The sequence below is a fragment of the Monodelphis domestica genome, chromosome 1, assembly GCF_027887165.1.
Source record: "Monodelphis domestica isolate mMonDom1 chromosome 1, mMonDom1.pri, whole genome shotgun sequence".
NCBI lineage: Eukaryota > Metazoa > Chordata > Mammalia > Didelphimorphia > Didelphidae > Monodelphis > Monodelphis domestica.
Genome location: NC_077227.1, coordinates 55,186,441 through 55,202,520, shown reverse-complemented (window position 1 = coordinate 55,202,520; position 16,080 = coordinate 55,186,441). Strand labels below are relative to the sequence as shown.

Genomic DNA, 16,080 nt, shown 5'->3' with positions numbered 1-16,080 from the left:
AAGTCAATTATTTTTACCTCCTAAGAATACCAAGATTGAAGCTTCTACTTGGCAAGAGTATTTAGACTACAGTAGAATTTTTTAATCACTCACTTAATAAATGCTGGCGGCATGTCTCTCTTCAAAATCTGATCCTCGGTGGTCTGAACAGTCTCCTTTCCAACCTGAGATAGGGAAGAAAAAGTAATGGTTAACCCTTTAGCTTTAGAATTCTAAATCCTAAGAAAATTTGACCGTCACATTCATATTCCACATGGAACATAAAAATTTCCATCATTAGAGCATCAAAGAAAATTGGTCATAAAATTGGTTTAAATTGCTAAACCTCCTTATGTTAATATTCCCCACATAAACTCAGCATGGAAATGGGGAGAGGGCAGAGAGTGATATGAAAGCAATAATATCTTAGTTACTTTGATTTAATAGCAATGAAACATTTAATGTCTGTCACAAGTCCAACAGGGTAGTTAGGTGGGGTAGTGAATAGAGTGCCAAGGACTCTCGTTGGGCATCTCTACATGAAGGTAGTCATCACCAAGGTAAGCACATGAGCCAGGCACTACAAGTATGAACACCTCCTGAGTTCAAATGAGGCCTCAGACACTTACTAGCTATATGACCCTGAGCAAGTCACTTAACCTGCTTTGCTTTAGTTTCCTCATCTCTAACATGTGCTAGAAAAAGAAATGGCAAACTGCCCCACTATCTTTGCCAAGAAAACTCCAGTTGGGGTCCTGGAAAGTCTGACGTGACTGAATAACAACAAAGCAAGTCAATAACCAAGCACCACCAATGTACCTCTATATTAGTAAGTCAGTCATAAAATAAAGGTCCCTGATTGTATCATATAGCTAAATTTTCATATTTCTTTATTTATTTTAAACCCTCACCTTCCATCTTACAGTCAATACTGTGTGTTGGTTCCAAGGCAGAAGAGTGGTAAGGGCTAGGCAATGGGGGTCAAGTGACTTGCCCAGGGTCACACAGCTGGGAAGTGTCGGAGGCAAGATTGGAATCCAGGACCTCCTGTCTCTAGGTGGTTCTCAATCCACTGAGCTACCCAGATGCCCCCATAAATATATTTTTAAAAACCTATAAGTTATCACTTATAAACTAAGTATAACTATCCATTGAGATGATAGCATGAATTTTAAATATCAGTGAATACCCACTGACTCCATAAACAATAAATATAGATAACAAAAAACAAATTAATTTATTAGAAGTCTCAGTAACCCACCCAACTTTGTGGCATTTATTAAATATATTCTATTTCTAAATTTACTATATTCAAGAATATTATGATACATCTATGCAGGATTTAGTCTACCTTTACTTTACAAAGCACTGTACAATCTGATAAATTACCATAATACACAATCTTCTAAATGAGTTAAAGCACATCTAATATAAAGATATGAATATACCTTCTTTATAAAAAACACAAGCTTATGGTGTTTTTAATCCCTACAGCAAAAACTCCTTAAATCTGTCATTTGAACCATCTGGCCTAGTAATGATTTTAAAGAGAGAAAAAGAAAAAAGAAAATGGACATTTCTAGAGGCACAAGCAACCTTATCTTTAATGTATTCCTAATCAACAATTCTTAGGCGACTGAAGTTGTGTGAAGTTAATGAATCCAAGTTTTCTCTTCTAAGTTAACAGCTCAGACATAGATGCACTGTGGAATAACCACTGCTTTCATCTGCAGCAGAGCTTCTGGGCCACAATAGAAGCCTTTCAAGCCAACAGCTGGTTCTCCAGAGTTGCTCCGACCAAAAGATGATACAACATTTCCAAGTGTATTGTTCACTCTATTTTCTTGAACTAAAGCAGCCAAGAGGCCAAGGCCACTGACTTCGGACATAAGCAGAATGACCTACAGCCATCACTAGTTTACCATAAGCAGGGTAGGTCCAGAACAATACACGTGTGTGTAAATAATCCTTTACGTGAAAGAATAAATTCTTCCCAAAATACAGGAACTAAAATATTTGTCGAATGATTAAAGAAGTGGTAGCGCTCAAATATATTAAAGATACAAACTTCAATAAAGTCTAAAACAACTGAGAAGCCAAACGGTAGAGTCAATGATGGGGGCTGGGACGGGGGTGGGGGGCGGCCTTGAAAGTCACTAAGATCTAAAATTAAATCCCGTCTCGGGAACATCCTGGTTAGGTGACCTGAGCAAGTTGCTTATGAGGATCCCAAAAGATCCTCTAAAACAGAATGTTAGAGATAAGCTGCCCATGCACTAAGAGTTTCATATACTGATGAATTCACAGGGAGGGATCTTTAAAAAATAAGAAAATAAAACAACTAAGATTGCCTTAGAATGCTGACCCAGTCCTTGCAAGCTCTGTGGAATCTTGGTTTTGCAGCATCCCATGCTGCTAACTTGTCCCGCTAAAAATCCTGTACTACAGGGCCCAGGATGGGGAAGAAAAGCATGGCTGAATGGCTCCATTATTACAGTGGTGTGGGCACTCCACTTTTTCCTGCTCTCCCATCCTTTGTGATTATCATTCATGTTTTCTCATAAATCTTCCATCAAGGAGGACTTATGGATTGTTCCCAAACTTGTTCTTCCTTTTTGTTCTTTTACTACCTCTAACCTATGTATCCTTTGGGGTAGCCAATATGCTGTCTCTCATTCTCACTATATGACCAACCTACATCCTTTTCCAGGTCTGCATTTCTTTAATAGTATCCGACATACCATTATTGGGTTTCTCACCCAAATTATCATTAATAATATACTTCAGCCTACTTATGCCCATGTGTCTTTCCAATGCCCTTTATGCTATCTGTAATTCTAATTCTCTTGAGAGTGAGAGCATATAATTATCTCTCATAAGGTTGTTATAAGAAAAATCCCTTATAAACTTTAATGGACTACATATAAATGTGTTACTAGGATGCTTTTAATTAATTACTTAACTGCTTTGGAGAAAGGGGTAAGGTAAGGAAAGGAGAAAAACTATACTTTGAGGTTATTTTACTTAAGGTTCTTATTTAGAAGACTTGTTTAAAAAAATTTAACTATTATAGAATCCATTGGTAACTCATAACTCTAAGAATGCCTGTGGCAGAAAAGAGGTCTGTCCATTCTTAATATACTTGGCCTATTAGTACATTAAATAAAACAAATAGTGCTACAAAGTGCCACACCTGAAATGGAATATTATGGAGCGAAAAATATTGTTTTACTAGGAACAAGAGATTGGTCCAAGGACAGAAATAAAAATAAAAGTTCCTATTCCCATTAGCTCCTGAAATCTTAAAATGGATGTCAACAAAATCATAAAATGGTATAGCTGATTTAAGCAATACAATATCATTTAAGTTACGTTATCAAGCCTCTGTGTTTCATTTCTTCTGCACCTAAATGGTGCTATCTCTCCCCACCCCCCATTTCCAAAGCCTCTTATAAAAGGCTCTATAGACTTTGGTCCACAGCTGGAGACTGAGCATATCAAATGGAGTCACTCTAAAAAGTACTCCTTAAAAAACTGTGGGAATTAGAAACACCGAAGAAAAACAACTGCTTGAATACATGGATCGAAGGGATATGGTTGAGGATGTAGACTAAATGAACATCCTAGTGCAAACAACATGGAAATACTTCTGATCAAGGACATGAGTAATACCCAATGAAATTGCTTGTTGGCTGCGGGAAGGGTGGGTGGAGGGGAAGGAGGGAAATAATGTGATTATTGTAACCAAGGAATAATGTTCTAAATTGACTAAATAAATTCAAATGGAAAAAGTAAAAATTAAAACAAATAAAACAAATAAAAAGTACTTCTTAAAAATCAGAAAGTCAGAAGGGAGATGTGAAGGTCATCAACTTTATTCTCCCAGTTTCAACTAGAACACATTTATCACCTCCAGACAAATTAGAACTCATTAAAAATTTTAAGATATAAAGAGAAGCAAATTTCCCATCCTTCTTTGGTAATTCATTCCACTAGTCAACAATTTAGACTATTACAAAAATATTATTTATATCTAACCAACATTATGCCCTCTCTCAGTACACGGTTTTTAAAATTTTCTTAATATTATCAGCCTAAAGTAGAAATATAGAAACTTGATCTGTTGGCACATTTGAAACATTCGGCTTCGAGTCTGGCTCTCCATCCACTACTCCAGGCTGTCTCAACATTTTCTTCTTTTCTTTTCCCTCCCTCCATCCCTCCATCCCTCTCTTCCTTCCTTTCTTCCTTTCCCCAATACTGTGTATTGGTTCCAAGGCAGAAGAGTAGTAAAGGCTAGGCAATGGGGGTCAAGTGATGTCTTGCCCAGGGTCACACAGCTGGGAAGTGTCTGAGGCTACTTTTGAACCCAGGACCTCCCATCTCTGGCCTGACTCTCCATCCACTGAGCCACCAAGTTGCCCCCCTCAACGTTTTCTGATATACATTTTGACTATTCAACCTCACATTTTTTCCATCTTTTTTCCTTTTTCATTTTGTTTAACCCTTATCCTCCATATTGATTCCAAGGCAGAAGAGCTGTAAGGGCCAAGCCATTGTGGCCAAGTGACTTGCCCAGGGTCACATAGCTAGGAAGTGAGACCTCCTGTCTCCCTCTATTGAGTCACCTAACTGCCCCCTCTGTTTCACTGTTTTCAATCGACAAATGGTCAATAAGCGCCCTCTATATGCTAGGCACTCTCCTACGCCCTTGGATTACAAAAGAAGCAAAAGGCAGGCCCTACCTTCAAGGAGCTCACAATCTAATGGGAAATAACAAGCATTTATTTTCTCTTCATTGACTCCATCCCCAATAGAAAAGAAGAGAAAGGAATAAAACACCCTGGTAACATTCTGAAACTTGTACATAAGGCATGCCTTACTAGCCAGGTCTCATCCATCAAAGTAATTCCTCCGTAATAATACTCAGCAAAAGGTGGTTGAATGTTTCTTTGCATTAGGATCTCTAGTTCACCTTGTTTGCTGCCCCCCTGGGGGCCTTCTGCAGCCAGGGATCTTTGTCACGGGCTTCTTTCTTACATTCTGTCTCCTATGAATGTCTAGGCATCTCTACAGCTCTTCTTTCTACACTTAGTAGACGGCTCTTGCTTGGCATTCACTGCTCAGATTCCTCGTTTCCCCCCTTCCTTTCCCTCTCTAGGGCTGTATATCCCACAGATCTGCTGGAGGCAAAATGCTTTCAGGTTTGCTAATAGTTAGGCTCAACTGATTATGTTACCTCCAAATCCAGTTCTTTCCCCTTTTTCTACCTCCAAAATATGTCTCCGATTAACCCGGACCTGCCACACTTAGTGATGAGAACGATCAAGGACCGCAGTGAAAGAAGATACTGTGGCCCCACCAAAGTCCAGGCTTAAGGGAGAAAGGGAGGTGCTCCATACAGAGAAAAGCCACCCAGGCATGGCAGCAATTCATTGAGCAATGAAGGCACACCAGCCTTGGCAAGCCCACCTCCTCTACCCTGCATCAACTTGCGGATTCCTTAGGGCCCAGGACCTCTGGGGGATTCCTAGATTTCCCTTGTCTAAAAAGGTGACTCAGATTCCGTCCTTGTCCCCCCGGACGGATCTGGCCTGGGACAACCTGGTTTGAGGACTGGGCCAAGCCCTAGCCATTCTCCAAAATACCTGTGAATCTTCCCACCCCAGCCATCCCAAAACTGTCACCCATGAGCAGAAAATGTATAACATTTGTTCTGCTTTGACCAAGTAAAGAACAAAACAAGGTAAAAACTTATTATAATTTCCTAGAGCAGCTTACTCCTCTATTATTTACTTATTTTGGTTTTATTACTATTATTCTACACCACTAACATGCATTATTTGCTATAAAACTATAAACTCTTCTTTATTGCTACATCATATATTATTATTATTACTCTCTAAACTTCTGTGAATATTGTTCATGCTGGAAACTAGGAAAAGACCCTGGCTGAGGTATCCGGTGACTTGCCTAAGGTCACATAGTTCATGGCAGTGCCAAGACTCCAACTCAAGTGGCCTAACTTCCTGGCCAGGGCCCATCATCAAGGTGCTACTCTTCTGTTGATTCATGAGATTATCCTACACATGTAGCCAAAAGGATCTTTTCTTTTACATACTGAACTTTCAATGTAGTCATTCTGAGAGTCAGGGATGACAAGGAAGTGCCTACGGACTAGAAAAAACAATCTGTGCAAAAGCAGAGGAAGGAAATGGAATGCCAAGAGTGAGGGAGCAACTAGTTATTGGTTTGTCTAGAAAAGAGAGGGTGAAATATTGGCACACTAAGTCCACTAAGGTGAAAAAAATTGTTAAATTTTGGGGATATTTATCAAAACAGAAACTCTAAATCAGATACTGTCCATTTTCAGGAGGCATCAATGCCCAAGATTTTTACAGGTCCTGACATGTGCTATTCTTTCTATTTATAAGAGAAAGTGACTGGCTAACTTGCCATTAAGATCCAGCAGTCTAAGAAACAGAAATTTTGCTATAGTTCCAAGTCATAAACTCCCAAAGAAGTCAAATTCAGAAGATCTACAAAACAGGAAGAACATTTCCTCCATTATTGATGAGCAAAAGGGTGTCTTGAGACACCCCAAAACATCTAATCCAATTGGTTACTAGCTGCCAGGAAACATATGGTATGCCTGTTCCAAAACTATCAAAACAGAGACTGTTTCTATAGCACCCTTCTCTTCCAAACAGAAAGGCAGCATGGCAAACAACCAAGAGAAATTCATTCTCTGAATACTTTTTGTTATAATCCTGATAACTGAATTAACAAACAAAGGTCATCATAGTTGGTATGTGGGAAAATATTTTATTAGATAAATATCATAAAAGACAGGAGGGAGTATGATTTGTAATATGAGACACAGATCTATGTTGAAACAGGTCAGCAATAATTTTAACAAATACTTATCACTGTGCAGGCCTTCAGATCAAGGCCTTGAGTTGGTTAAATTATACTCTCAAAATATCTTTACAGAGGAAAGAACAGACAAATCAAAGTTCTAGTCCTAGTGCTATTTCTAAAGAGTATTTCGCCTCAGCCACATCCATTACTCATCCATTCATTCTTTTAGCAAGCACATATTCAGGAATATCTATTACATGACTTCTCTGATTTCGTCCATTTCTTTTTCTGAAAAATGAGGTTGGTCCAAGTGATTTAAAAGGTCCCTTTCTAAACCTATGAATCTATGATTCCAGAGTCCATTTAGAAGGTTGAGCAAAAGAGGACTCTAAAACTGTGTATATGCTTTGATCCAACAAAACTAGGTCTGTGATGACCAAAACAATCATGAAAAAGGGAAAAGGACCTATTTATACAAAAATATTTAGTGTAGCTCTTTTTAAGAGAGCAAAGAATTGGAAACTGAGAGATGGGTTGTCCATCAATTGAGGAATGGCTGAACAATTTGTGGTTAGGATTGTGATGGAATACTATTGTGCTATAAGACGTGATGGAATACTATTGTGCTATAAGACATGTTGAGCAGGATGATTTTGAAAAAATCTGTTAAGATGTATAAGAACTGATGCAAAGTGAAGTGATCAACCAGAACAGTATCCAGTGGCATGAATATTTCTTGATGATCAACTATGAATGACCTAGTTATTCTCAGCAATTCAGTGATTCAAAACAATCTCAGAGAATGATGAAAAAAATGGCATCTGTCCTCTGAGAAAGAACTGATTAGAGTCTGAATGCAAACTGAAACATACTATAATTCACTCTTTTTTCTCATTTGAGATCTCTTCCATAAAATGACTATTATGGAAAAATGTTTTATATGACTGTACATATAAAATCTACTACCATATTGTTTTCCATTTCAGGGAGAAAAGAACAAGGTGGGAGGGCCTGAAGGAGGAAGAGTGAGAAAGAGGGAAAAAATTTGGAACTCAAAAAAAATTTAATGAATGTCTTAAAAATTGCTTTTACCCAGTGGAATTGCACGTCGACTATGGGAAGGGGTGAGAAGAGGGGAAGGAAAGAATATGATTTTGTAACCAAGGAATAATGTTCTAAATTGACTAAATAAAATTTTCCAAAAAAATTGCTTTTACATGTAATTGGTAAAAAATAAAATATGATTTTTTAAAAAAGGCTAGGTGGCCTGGAAGAACTTTAGACTTAAATGAATCATCATATTTGGTTATAATGCATCTCCTGTATATTTTCTCTGCATTTTGTAATTATGTAAATTAACTACAAATTGGATATTTAATTCTTTAGGTCTAAAAGAAATAAAAAGCATTTTCATTCCCACCGGTAACAGACCTAAAAGTTAAGAGGCAAATGGGCCCATAAGAAAAAAAGAGAAAGAAGCTTGATTAATAACACAAGTTCTAACCAAATTAAGCAATAGATATATCACTATAAGTAAAAAAGAAATTACTTCTGAGGGATTCAATCAATTGTAATGCAAATGTGCATTTAAATTTTGCACTAGTGCCAAGAGAAACCCAGAGTTACTGGTTCTGTGTATTTCTAAATAAAATATATTGTTGTGGCTTCACTATTTCTCCAAAGAATTGTCTTCCTAACTCCTGAGACTGGAAAAAAAATTAATGTGGGAAGTAAAAAAGTGCTTAGACATACAGAGTTCCTTTTCGTGCTTATAAAGAAACATTAAAATGGCCAGAAGGTACCAAGTGATTAAGAGGTTTGGAGGCATCTTGGCAAGAACCCATGATTTTTTGGAAGGGACCTTGCTTGGCTGAGCAGTTCATTTAAATATTTTTTGTTCAAGATGTGACTTCAGTTCAAAATTCAGTGAGAAAGGCCTTTTGTCTTCTATGGCTGTTATCACTTCTCCCAAAACAATCCTTACCTCTATCTATTGGATTTGATTCAATAATAAAGAATGACTTGGTTACTTTCCAACAAACATAGTCTGGCTGTGTTTAAGCTTCTGCCCAGACTAAAAAATATGCTAATGTAGAAGAAGTCTTCCTAAATCAGAGAATACAGAAAACAGCAACACAAAATGCAGAAACTGCAGCTCAAGTTACAGACCTGTACAATATTGCTTATCATCAGATTGTACCCAACCAAAATGAGAGATATGAACAAAAAAATCTGAGGTAAGGGGCAGATGCAGATGCCTGGAGTTTTTGAATTCTTCCACTGGAAGACTTCTTGACATATTTAGACTCGACTCACAAGTCTCCAATTTCTTTTGGTTAGTCTGGTACTATGTACCAAATATAATTATCATCAAGCTACAAGCCCACCAGACTTTGGCTAAAAGAGCCTGCTTTTGGAAGTAGCCTGTGAAATCACCACTGTGTTCCCAGTTCCTTTTTCTGTAAATTTCATAAAACATAAAAAGAAAATTTAAATTCTCTCACACACAAAAAAAGAGCCTGTTTTTGGCTCAAAATTGATACACCAAAGGTGAATGAAGTCAAGTACAGATTAGAATAACCAATCAAACCTCAGGCCCTAAATCAATTATGCTAAAAATAAACTGTCCCCATATCCAACAGGGACTGATCCAAGAATAGGAATGTGTTTTTTCATCCATGAAAATAATTCCACTGCCTTACTATCAATAGAATTAGTGCCTGAGTTATTAACCAGCAGCACTGACGATCCCCATCTATATATATATATTTTTCACCGAGTTGCCTTTGCACCCGGAGCATACATTCATAAGACAGCTGGCCAGATTTAGGTGTGGAGGACGTGACCATGAAAAGTGCAAAAGATTGAACCAACCATGACCTCATTAATCTCCTTCTGTGACTGCCTCTCATTACATGAGCTAACAGGAAATAGTTTAAACGAATGATTCCCGACTCTTCTGGAAATAATACCATATGATTTTGACTTTATCATCAAAATTCAACGTAAGAAGCCCTTTATCTTCTGTTGCTGCTAGTGCCTCTAACACAATCCTTACTTCTATTTTACCAGATTTGATTTGATAATGAAGTTTCTTTCCAATGAAGATCTGGTTTCTTCCCCTGACTCTGTCATATGACTTTGGGAGCAAATCTCATCATCTCTCAGAGCCTCGTTTTCCTCATTTATAAAATGAGAAAAATAGACAATGTAATTTCTAAGATTCCTTTCAACTCCAAAACTCGATTCTAAAACCAGAAAGTGCTGCCTTGCATTTTCACATGGCAATACAGGTTGCTGAGCTACCAGCCTCAAACTCAAACGTCATGATAGGCAAACATCTCTCATCAGCTTCAAGTTTTGCTTTAGTACTGACTTATAATTATGTCCAACAATGCAAGAAATAACCGTATTCTTATAATGTAACAAAAGTCCAAAGGCTACTGTTACTGTGGGTCACTGGCACATAGCATCAGTAGTTCACTGGAGGGTTGGGGAGGAGGGAAGGAAGAGGCAAATGGAATTGATTATCAGGAACTTGAGTTCCCTGTATCCTCCTGATGAGCTTCCAGGCCACAGTCCAATGGAGATGGCCAAGCACTCTCTGGCTCCTTGCTGAGTGACACAGCAACTCCTGATGGGTCTCTATAACTGGAGAATTGTAGCAAAGATGATAGGCCCCAAGAGCTAGAAGGACAGACTCTACTCAGGCTAGAGGAGCTCTGGAAATGGCTCTGTTCACTCTTTTGGACTACTCTCCCAGTGTATACTTTCTCTTCCTTGGACTATTTTTCCACACCCTCCCTACAGCTTGTAACCCAAGTACAGGGGAGCAAGAATAGGTGCCTGCCTAGAGAAGGCTGAGTCCCCAACCTCCTGCTTCTGCCTTTCTTCCCTTTCATAGGTCAGCATCAAGCAGCCCTGAAAGATGGGCCTTCTGAGGACCGATAGCTACTTTGCCAGCTGAAGGGTCTCTAAATCAGATTCTGGCTGCCCAGTCAGGAGGGTGGGGGGTCTCCACAACAACACACTTCTCAGAAGAAAAGAATACAAGCAATGCCCTGGCTGACAGGCCTTGTGACTTGCTTGGCAGATGACACTTGGTGGATCCAAACTATCTATGGAGATTTGCCTTTTTCCAAAGGGAGCCTAAGTGCAAGGTTGGGTGAGTTCGGAAGCAACTGTACCCAGGCACGTTGAATCTGATAGGATTTCTATGGCAGAGGTCATAAGCAGCTATCTGAAATTCGCCATTCTGAGGAGAAGGTCCACGTGAGCCACACCTATGCTTTGATTTATAGACTTGCTTTGCATTACTCTTGGAGGTGGGCAGGGGCAGAGTCAGGACCCTGAGAACGGCAGGAGGCAGGGGGTAGCAGTAAGATTCAAAGATAGGAAGGGAATTTGCAGGTCACCAACTTCCTTCCTTGAGAGAAGCCAGAGAGCTTTTCCTTAAGCCTCCAATAAGGAGAATGGAGAAAAAAAGGTGGGAATAAGCACTTATATTGCATCTACTACATGCTAGGGCACTGTGCTCAGCACTTACAAATATTATCTTATTTGATCCTCAAAACAACCTGGCAAGGTGGGTGCTAGTAATGTCTTGATTTTACGGTTGAAGAAACTGGGGAGGTCAAGTGACCTGCCCAGGGTCACACAGTTATTAATAAGTGACTGAAGGCACATTTGAACTTGGGTCCTCCTGTACTCCAGGTCCGGGGTTCAATCCACTAAGTCGGCTCACTGGGAGAATCTAATATCTCCAGAAGCAATCCACTGCACTTTGGGATTGTTCTAGTTGTTAAGAGATTTTTTTTCCCCACAAGCTCCCTAAATTTGTCTTTGCAACTTCCAACCATTACTCCTATTTCTATTCTGAGACCAAGCAGACAATGTTTCCTCTCACATATTCTTCCCCTCCACACCCTTTCAGATCTTCTTTTCTCCAGGCTATTTCTATTTCCTTGAGTTTTTTTTTTCCATATGGCCCAAAGGTGAGATCCCTCTTCCTAAAATATGATTCCCAGAACTGAACTTGATATTCTAAACATGTCTGCCCAGGACAAAGTAGAGCCACCACACCACAGGTCACAGAATCCCAAATGTGGAGCGAGAAAGAAGCTGAAGGATTACTTAGTCCAAGCCTTTCATTTTAAAGAAGAGGACATCGAGGCTTAGAGAGCTAAATGGCTTTGGGAGAAGGATGGTAGAATCAGACCAGAGGCATTCATTTGCTTTCCTGACTGCCCTTTGAACTGCTGCTGCCCAACCAAACCTTCACCATTTTGACCCCGTGAAACTGACTTTTTAAAACTAAAGAGTAAGACTTTATGTTAATCTTCATCCAATTCCATCTCAGGTTCAGTCCATTATGAATGTATGAAATACATTATGACTGACACCATACTAGGCAGGAGATACAAAGATTAAAATAGTCTCTGATCTCAAAGCAGGCTTATTAATTTAGCCTGTCAAGATCTTTTTGAATTCTGACTAGTCAACGTGATAGCTATCCTTCCCATTTTCATGTCATCAAGAAATCGGATGAGCATGCCATCTTTACCTTTACCCAGTTCACTAAAAATAAAATGGTAAATAGCACAGGGCACTTCTTTCCAGGCTGACATCAAATTATTAATGAGTATTCCTTGAACCTGGCCCTTCAACCAATTCCAAATCCACCCAACTACCATCTAGTCCACATCGCTTCATCTTTTCCAGAAGAATCAAATGACTGTCCAGTGCTTTTAAAACACTAATTAAATGTTACTTATGGCATTAATGTCAAACACAAATAGAAACAGGGTCACTGAACCAGACATCAGGATCCCTACAAAAGGCACGTGTTGTCCTAAAAGATCACATACTAATATTATCTATGTTCAAATGCATGTTTGTGTATTTATTTTAAATTTTTCCGATCACATTTTAATCTGCTGGGGATGCATTCTCCTTGTGGGCTACAATGTAGTGACTGATACCTCTGACCTATAGCATTTTCCTTACCTAAAAGGTGAGTCAGAAAAGTACACAAAGCCAGTGTGGCATGACCTGTCTGTAAAGTCCCTGCTGGTCACTAATAGTCACTGCTTCTTTTTCTCAATCACTAACCTGAGCCACTTAATAAGAAGTGCAAAAATGTAGCCAGGAAGCCAAGTCAAACTGGGCATGGTTTGTAGACTTTGTTCTCTGAGTACAATGAAAAGGACACTGGAAAGAAAGGCAGAAAAACCTGGGTTCAAATTCTGCTTCTTCTCATTGCTATTGGTATATTTCTGGGCAAGTTATTTAATCTCCCTAAAGCCTCAGTTTCCTCATCTAGAAAATGAGGGTCCTGGACTAAATGGCATCTGATGTCTCTTCCAGATTTAAACTTATAATCCCTTTTGTAAAAATCAAGACATCTGCCCTTTTCTAACTAATCCTGTGATATCTCCCCTGTTCTTTACTATCTTTTGAAGCTCACTGACAGTGGCTTGGCCATCACATGTGCCATATCCAAGGATATGATTCATGTAAGTCAGGCACTTTGAACTCATCAAGGACAAATGGGTAGTCTCTTATGAGCTCCTTGTTTATCTGGAGTACCAGCTCCCTGTTGAACATTTCTGTTCTGTCCTTTCTAATTCAAAGGCGGAACATGCTGCCTTCACTCCATCATCAAGTCTATCATCATCTCATGGCTCTGAGTTGGCACTGCTTGTAGCTGAAGATTCAAGTGCAAAAATTTTAATTCACAAGATGAGAATGTCTTCAGAAACGTTCTAAAATAAATAGCAAGGATCTGAGCTTCTGGCAGGAACTTGTCACAAACGCTTAACTAAATACTTAAACAAATTCCCTATGCTAATCGCTTGGAAGATGAAATAGATTGTGTTTAGACAGAATACACAGAAGTTGATGAACTGTTACAAAATAACCCATCTTTCAGAAATTCTTGAATCTGGTCCTTAATAAGATTCTTACAGGGAAGAACCAGACCCCATCCATTTAGGCTATGAAACCTGAAATATAACAACTATGTTTTCAGACTCCTAGAACAAGCATAAGAAACTGATAAGATATAGCTGGACACACTATTATACCCAAGTTGTGATCCTCTGAAGTATATGTTAAAGCTAAAACACAAATACAAAACGCTATTGTCAAATGACAAGGATGGGGAAAAACTGTGAATGTATACCCTTAATGTACTAAGCCAGGCTACTAGTGTTTGGATGAGTGTATGGGCTTTAGGTGATTCTGAAGGCAACATATGATCCACTTAACTGACACAAGACAAGCTTCAGGATGATTTGAATTGAGATACAAGTTTACTTCAAAGGGGAAAAATGGAATGCTATATTTTAGCATAAAGATGAGGTTATAACATTCAGAGGAAGATCTGTGGGAATAGAAAAACTACTTCCTGATCACAAGGGTCGATGGGGATATGATTGGGGATGTAGACTCTAAAGGATCACCCCAGTGCAAACATCAATAATATGGAAATAGGTCTTGATCAATGACACATGTCAAACCCAATGGAATTAAGTGCCAGCTATGGGAGGGGGTTGGGGGAATCTTGTAACCATGGAAAAATATTGTAAATCACCTATAAAATTTCCCCCAAAAAAATAAATAAAAATAAAGATGAGGTTATGAGAGTCCTTAAAATAGAATAAACTACCTCATTAAACCCTATAGTTCCAAATCATCCAATGATGTTAAAAGGTTATTTTGGTCTGACACATGGCATTTAAATTTAAGAACCTAATAAAAGGTATTAATCAAACTCTTCAATTTAAGCAAACATTATCCTAGGAAACAAAAATTTTATCACTGTCAAAGTAACAGAGTTTTATGTGGAATAATTTGTATGGCCTATCTCTAACTCCTTTTTAACAAATCTACATTGTATTAATAAGCAATAGTCTACCAACAAGAAATTTCAGATGGACTCTGCTTAAGTAGCAAATGCTAATATTAATAGTGGAGCTTTTTATATAAGGATTACTATGGGGTATGAAACAACCTATCAATATAGAGCTTTACATTTAAAAGGATACAGATGGGATAGTCTATCATAAATTCATGTTGCTGTACCAGAAGAAAATCTAGAGTGACTAACATAGGTACAGTTTTCCTGAATTCAAGAATTTGGGTAATTTAAAAAGTTACTAATTATGTGGACAGAACTTAAGTTCTTTGAAAACACATAGTTGTGATTAATAAATGTTTGTTTCTGATTGATTGTTGGTAAAGAGAGGCTTCTAGCTACAAATCCAAAAGATGGCATCTACACTGGCAGGACTGAGAGAGTTATAAATAATTCATCAGTGCAATAGACAATTTATCTTCCAAAATGACTAGGCCAAATGAGAGTGTATGTAAAGCACTTTGCAAATCTTCTAAGCATTATATAAGTTCTAACTATTATTAAGCAGATAAATTATTTTTTAAAAGAAAACTTTAAAGATAAGTCAAAGGACAATGTATGTGTCCAACTTCTTAATAAATGTGTTTTGCCATTAAGTCCTTCTATTACTTTCAAACATCTGAACTACTAGAGAATTTCCTTTCCAATTCATCAATATAAACTTCTAGTAGGTAACTATGTTTAGATAAAGGAATTTTCAATGAAACTATTGAAATGCAACAATGAAATAAGTGGCAGAAGAAGGCCTTGGGTCTTTTGACACCAAGTACAGTGCTCTATTATACCAAGCTCGGCAAAAAGGCTGTTCACTTTGAGCATTGGACTTCCAGTCTGCTTTAAACTAAGAAGTATGATCTGGAGCTCTGCATGAAGCTTATTGTGCACACGTGCACTATATAGCCAGACACATGTCCTTTTCATTACAGGTGTGGTAAAAAAAAACTGATTACTGAAGGGGATTGAAGTCTTTAATTCTTGTTACTAATTTTAATAGCATCTTACTTGCTATTTGAACTTTTACAATATGGTAAGTGCATTTGGCTTCAGGATTTAACAAGTCGCCTGATGTAGGACCAGGCAGTAAAAACATATAGCTATTAGTACCAGTTTTCTGATTCGTGTCAGCAAACACTTCTCACAAACACGGTCCTGAACCACAGTCCTGTTGTATTATATCGCCATGCCAATGGCGACAGGCTTCCATTATTTTCTCCTTCCCCCAACAACCCCCACCCCCACCCAATACCCCTTTAAATGTTTCCATTAACATTTCCCTCTATGCTTAGCAAAGATCATTAATCACAGAATTAGAAATTTCTAGA

The 16,080-nt window shown here is 38.3% G+C and overlaps 1 protein-coding gene across 4 annotated transcripts in view; it reads right to left on the bottom strand.

Annotated features, from left to right (window-relative positions):
• The window catches only part of VCL (vinculin), a 117,854-nt gene that overhangs the window by 73,276 nt on the left and 28,498 nt on the right, over nt 1-16,080 (bottom strand). For all 4 annotated transcript variants that reach the window (XM_001364451.5, XM_001364377.4, XM_056819803.1 and 1 more), the window contains exon 2: nt 94-164. In XM_001364451.5, coding sequence (XP_001364488.1) covers nt 94-164 — 71 coding nt within the window. The remainder of the gene's footprint in view (nt 1-93; nt 165-16,080) is intronic.